The following is a 6,300-nucleotide window of genomic DNA, read 5'->3' as shown; positions in this document are numbered from 1 at the left end:
ACTGAGTTCACACATAGGGGGTCCTGATAACCAGGGTGAGTTTAGAAAGATGCAGGGACCCAACTCTGGCTGAGCTTTGAAGAGCCCCACTCTCTATACCCTGGGAGGAGACTCCTTCCTACCTGTGGTGTGTCTCAGGTAGACACCAGTTGTTGGGTTCTGTGTGGCACCTGGGATGGGAAGAAGGGATTTCCCTCTTCAGTGGGGTGGGGTGAAGTGAGATACATGTAAGCATCCCCCTACTCCCAGAAACCACAGAAACAAGGAGGGACAGGGCTTGAGTCCTTCTAGGTCTCACACTCAGTGACCTCCAGGACTAAAGCACGAAGCATCCCAGGCTGGCCTTCCCTCCCCTCACTCCTTCAGGGACCTGGGCATCCTGGCCCCATGCTCACAGGTGACATTGAGCTGGACGGTCCTTTCCACCATCACACCAGCTGCAGGGAAGTACACCTGACAGGTGAGGTTGGTGCCATGGTCCTGGGGCCGTGGGGTGAGGGTGAGCACTGAGGAGAGGTGGGTCCTGGGGCCCAGGGAGGTGAGGGCCGCTGACATCCAGGAGAAGATGGGAGGCGTGCCCCGCTCACAGGCCCAGGGCACAGAGCAGGTCAGGTTCTCAGGGCGGCCAGACTCCAGGGTCCCTGGGATGAGGATGTCAGGTGTGCGGGTCAGGGCTGTGAGGAGATGAGGAGACACGGGAATCAGGAAGAGGGTCCGAGGTGAGGCCCTGAGAGAAACCTCAGGGTTTGGTTCAGCTCCTGCCTCTGAGTTCTGACATGGGTTACCCCCAGTCCCTCCCAGGAAGTGAGTCCCATCCCGGCTCTGACCCAGGACCTCTGTCCTTCTCTGTGGCCTCACCTGGAGTCTGCTCCTTACCTGTCACACGCACGGAGAGCTGGTTCTGTAGGTAATTATATTTCATATAAGGCCCTCTTTCCACGCTAAAGAAGTATGTCCCCGAGTCCCTTCTCTGTGCATCTCTGATGTCCAGGGAGCAGTTGTCGTCCCGGGGGTCCCCGAGGAGGTGGAATCGGCCCTGGGTCTCCTCCTGCACTTTACGATCTGGGTTGTTTGTGGCCACTGGAGCATCCTGCTCTACACTGGCCCCTTCCCGGAACCAGTAGCCAAGAGCAGGGAAAGACTCAGTCCAGAGGGGTAAGAGGGATAAGGGGTAAGAGAAGCTGCAGGGCACGGAGATACACAGGCCCTCCTGCACCGTCAGGGACGCTGGCACTTGCAACCAGAATCTTGAATGCTGAGCCAGGGACCCTGTGGGGAATCAAGGGTCAGCAGCAGCCCCCGCCCGCCTGCCCCCCCCACCCTTGGCCCACTCACCTGCCCACAGCAGGGGCAGAAAAAGCGGTGGCAGCATCTTTGAGATGGAAGATGTGTGGGCTTCCTGTGGGTGAAGAAGTGGAGAGCAGTGGAGGAGGGTTGTGGGGGACCCAGGGGAAGCTGGGGAGGAGCACAAGGCCTTGTGGTTCTCAGAAGAGGAACTGCAGCTGTGGAGTTCACGCCCTCTCTACACAGAGCCAGCCACACCCCGTGGCCACAGACCAGGGAGACCCACCCAAGGAGGAGAGACCAGGAGCAGACCCTGTGTCCTGTCCCCCATCTCTGTGCTTCTTTCCAGCACCTGAGCCTGGACCAGGGGCATGCGTCTTGCCCATTAGGCCTCAAATTTGCTAGAGGCCTGTCCTGATGGGGAGGCGCACAGCAGAGGTGTCTGAGAACTCCGTAGCATGAGAGGGGCGTAGGTGGGTGTGCTGGAGTCCTGCTGTCCAGGCTGTGGCATCATGGGTGCTCTCCATTTGCTCTGGGGAAGTGGTCACTTCCTGGCCTGGGCCAAGTTAGCCACTGTGGTGTCTCGACCTATGGTTCTTGAACAGGGGTGTTTGCCTGCCTCCCCACAAAGGGGAAATTTGTCAGTGTCTGGACACATTTGATCATCATGGCTTGGGAGGAGGGTGTGTCTGGCGTCTAGTGGGTTGAGACTAAGGGTGCTTCTAAACATCCTCCGATGCACAGGATGGCTCACACTGCAAAAAATCATGCAGCTCCAATGTTCAACGGTGCTGAGGTTGAGAGAGCCCAGTCTAGAGCTGAGGGGCAGTCATTTCTTCCAGATATGGGATCTTGGAGGTTCTGTGTGGGTGTCCAGCCCGTGAAAGATGAGGAAGGGTCTTGGGTACAGAGTGGATGTCAGCTCTGTGTTAGGGCTGGAGGCAAAGAGGAGATACACCGGACCCATTTCATGCCCTTGAGATGCCTGGTAGAGACCATGAGGGAGGAAACAGGCTGGAGCCATGGGGCTGGAGGCTCTGTTGGGTGCTTTGGGACACAGTGAGCAGAGTGGACATGGCCTGCACTCTCAGGGGACAGGAAGGAAGATTCCCAGCTATAGGACCCTGCCATGGGCCCAAGGTCAATGCAGAGGCAAACTCGGGCTGAGCAGTGGGAAAAGCTCGTTGCACCTTTCTGCTGTGGTCCCCTTGCTCACATAACAGATGGCACTTCAACGTGCCCTCAGGGGCCTCCAGGTCTTGTCTCCTGCGCTGCCACGTAGTCATCCTGCACCCCCTGGAGGTGTTACCCACAGGCAGTGCAGACGCCTAACTGCCTTGCCAATGCTGCCCCGCTCCTTGCCACCAGCTCTCTGACTTCTCTCATGGGGAGACCGACTTGTCCATTCGACCACACTCACTGGATACCACCTGTGAGTCCAGTGCTGTGCTGGGGCTGGGGCTGGGGCTGGGAGGTGAACAGGCAGACTCTGACCCCAAGGAGCCCCCAGTCCTGCCTGGTTGGGCTCTTGTGGGACGAGGTGCAGGGAGTGTTCAAATGCTCCCTATGGATGGCTCAGGGAGACTGTGTTGAAGAGGGGATCTTCAGATGCTGTCGTTCCCCCTGTCCTTCTCATATCGTCTTTTCCCATGTCTCTCATCCCCAGGACCTCTGTGCCCCAGCCACATGCTGGAGAGGCCCCAGGCCCTTCCCTTGAGGCCCCGTCACCTCTAGGATCCAGGATCCCGAGCCCAGGCACCAACATATCTCTGTCCTGGCAACAACAACACAGAAGACAGAGTGGGTCTGTGTCACTGGGAATGCCTGAAGCTGAACCTGAGAATAAAGTTGAGCCTGAGGTCGCCCCTGTCCCTTCTACCATCCTCTCTCATACCTGCCAGGGGGGAGCATCCCAGAGACCAGCTTCCTGAAACTCACTCTGCATGGAGAGGCAGGGAGACCCGGGCACCCCACAGGTGCCACAAGCTGCAGGTGGATCCCCCTCTGTCTCCAGCCCCTACCAAGACAGCTGCAGGACCCTGGACAGCGAGGGCTGGGAGCAGCTCAGGGTGTGGCCCTCCGGGACCGTTCAGTGGCCTTCTCTTCACCCCTTGGTAAAGCCACCTCACTATGCCCTGTGCCCTCACATGGCCTTTCCTCTGTGCCATACCTGGAGAGGGAGGAGGCAAGGGTGGGAGGGAGAGGGATCACTCTCTTTCTCTTCCTCTTCTTCTTTTTTTTTTTTTTTAAAGATTTTATTTATTTATTTGAGAGAGAGAGAATGAGAGACAGAGAGCATGAGAGGGAGGAGGGTCAGAGGGAGAAGCAGACTCCCCGCCGAGCAGGGAGCCTGATGCGGGACTCGATCCGGAGACTCCAGGATCATGACCTGAGCCGAAGGCAGTCGCTTAACCAACTGAGCCACCCAGGCGCCCCTCTCTTCCTCTTCTTATAAGCCCACCCATCTTAGGATTCCACCTTTATGATCTGATTTAATTTTAGTTATCTCTGAGAATACAATCACATTGGGGGTTGAGGCTCCAGCATATGAATTTGGGGGGCATAATTCAGTCTACAACATTCAGGTTCTATGAGGCCCCCATGTTTCATCCTTGTCCTCCTTGTAGGCAGTTTCATATCCCTCACATGCAAAGAAAGGAGGTCATATAAATAATTATATTCTGCATTTCCACTTTCCATTTGAAAGAAATATGTCCCAGCCTCCATCCTCCTGGTGTCAATGATGCTCAAAGCACAGTTATATTTCCCAGGGTCTCTGAGGAGGTGGAAACATCCCCGAGTCACAACCTGCAGTACCTGGTCTAGATGGGTCGTGACCACTGGAGCATCCTTACCAGGCTTGTCCCTGTTTTGGAACCAGTAGCCACACGCAGGTGTGGATTTGTTCCAGCCATCCCGAGGGTAGGAGATGGTACAGGGTGTGGGGATGCACAGCTCTCTCATGTCATCACAAACTTATTTGTTCGCTTCCAGCTTGGAATCCGGATGCTCAGTCTGGGACCCTGGGCGTGAGAGTCTCTGCCTCAGCCACCCTCTCCTACCTGCTCACCCCTGGACAGCAGGGTTGGCTGCAGCTCTGGGAAGGGATGAGCCAAGCCCTTTGCTGGGATTTTCTCTTTCAAGGAGTCATGAGCTGTGGGACCAAGAGTAAGTTCTGACAGGAAGGTGAGTGACATTGAGGTGTGTGCACAGAAAAGGAACCTCAGACCTGTTCTGTATTAGAGCTAGGCTGTCTTGAGAGATTGTGCTCATTTCCCATTTTTCAGAGGGGGCTGCTGAAGTTCAGACAAGGCAATGGACATGCCCTAAGCACAGGGGAAGGCAAGACCTGCTCCCTGTCTCCACACCGCCTGCCCAGGTCCTGATCCTGCTCTCCGCATTAGGGACCAAGGCCCTCCTGGGCAGGTATCAGGGAGTTGTACTATTCCTGCTGGGGCTTAGTTCTGGAGTGGCCCAAGTAGGAGTTAAAGGCAGAAGAATATGGAAGAACCCCAAGTAAGTTGAAGGGAGATGTTTTCCATTCATTCATTTATTTAACAAGACAGAGTGAACACACTCACTGTGTTGGGGGCTGAAACTGAGACCTGACCTCACTTCTCCCTGCTTAGTGGGGTGGTCCCTAGGCAATTCCAGGATTTCGTGACAGGAGCCAGAACCAGGAAGAGCAGGCTACATAGGGGTTTTCTTCCAGGTTTTCACTGGGTTCACGGGCACTCGATCTCCACATCTCTATTTTGAGAGGACAAGATCCACCCATCTCCTTGGCCATGTCTCCCACCTTCCTCCATCACCACATAAGGGCAGGGCCAGTACAGTGCCCAGTATAAGTACTTCAATAAATGGATGAAGCCTTTTCCAAACGCCCCTCCCAATTCACAGTGCAAAACCCCTCCTGATCTAGCATTCTACGGCAGAATTTTTCTTACATATGCTTTTGCTTCGGGCAGCGCCTCCTCTTGTCAAGCTTCACATGTGGGGCTGTTTCTCTTGCTTTTCACACACTCTCAGCGTCAGGAGCTGCCTGACATCGTGCAGAGTCCTGGCTAGTCTGTGGTTGGAGGAGCAATTTGCGTTTAGTATGACTGTAGGAAATGGGCTTGTATCAGTGTGCAATTAGGTTTTGTTACAAAATACCCCATGTAGCCCGTCCTCTCTCTTTGCAGAGGTTCCTGGAATGCTACTTTTAAACAACCTCCCATCCAGTGCTGAGCAAACCAAAACAGAGCCTGCCCTGAAACCTCAACACAGCAAGAGAGGACGAAGGACTGTGTTCTTGACTGGGGAGACCATCTTCCTGTGGGAATCCGCAGGGGCAGAAATGCAGGCTGTGGCCACCAGATGGCAGTAATGATTCCTCAAATTCCTGCGGTTAAACTAAAAGGCTAAAGGAATTAGTTGAAAGGTCATCTGGGATTTTTATGATTCCCAGGAAGTCGTCCAATTAACTGAGGGAACCGTGTCAGTGTGAGCATTAGTGCCAGTTAATTATGGTGCTAAACGCTTTAACTGTAATACATCCTTTGAGCCTCATGTAGAGCCATTGAGGTCTATAGTAATGATCCCTTTCCATTTTATGAGCGATGATGAAGTTCATAGATGTGATAATCTTTCCTTTTCTTTTCTTTCCTTTTTTTTTTTAGACAGATCTGTTGAGGTGCAATTGCTGTACAAAAAATGGCACATATTTAATGTATGCAATTTGATGAGTTTGAACTTACGCATTGCACCTGTAAAATCGTGACCACAATCCTGGTTATAAACACGCCCACCACCTCTCAAAGTTTCCCGGGGCCTCTATGCTTTTTATTGGTTTTTGTTTTGTTATGTTTTGTTTGTTGTTATTGTAGTAAGAAAACTTAACGTGAGGTCTACCCCCTTAACAAGTTTGTTAAGTGCAGAATACAGTGCTGGTAACTATAGGCTCTGTATGATACAGAGGAGCTCACAACTGATCCATCTTGCATAACCTGAATCTTTATACCTTCTGACCAACAG

The 6,300-nt window shown here is 53.5% G+C and overlaps 1 protein-coding gene across 3 annotated transcripts in view; it reads right to left on the bottom strand.

The window, feature by feature from the left end:
• LOC117998322 (myeloid cell surface antigen CD33-like) overlaps positions 1-1,468 on the bottom strand; it is a 6,536-nt gene extending 5,068 nt beyond the window's left edge. For all 3 annotated transcript variants that reach the window (XM_034987089.1, XM_034987090.1, XM_034987091.1), the window contains exons 1-4: positions 1,336-1,468; positions 877-1,269; positions 396-674; positions 123-170 (exon numbers count right to left, since the gene is read on the bottom strand). In XM_034987089.1, the coding sequence (XP_034842980.1) occupies positions 123-170; positions 396-674; positions 877-1,269; positions 1,336-1,372 (757 nt within the window). In that variant the 5' untranslated portion in view covers positions 1,373-1,468. The remainder of the gene's footprint in view (positions 1-122; positions 171-395; positions 675-876; positions 1,270-1,335) is intronic.
• Positions 1,469-6,300: the final 4,832 nt, after the last annotated feature.

The sequence above is a fragment of the Mirounga leonina genome, unplaced genomic scaffold (assembly GCF_011800145.1).
Source record: "Mirounga leonina isolate KUSES-001 unplaced genomic scaffold, KU_Mleo_1.0 Mir_376, whole genome shotgun sequence".
NCBI lineage: Eukaryota > Metazoa > Chordata > Mammalia > Carnivora > Phocidae > Mirounga > Mirounga leonina.
Note: the sequence above shows the minus strand (reverse complement) of the source record. Positions and strands in the feature narration are given on the sequence as shown.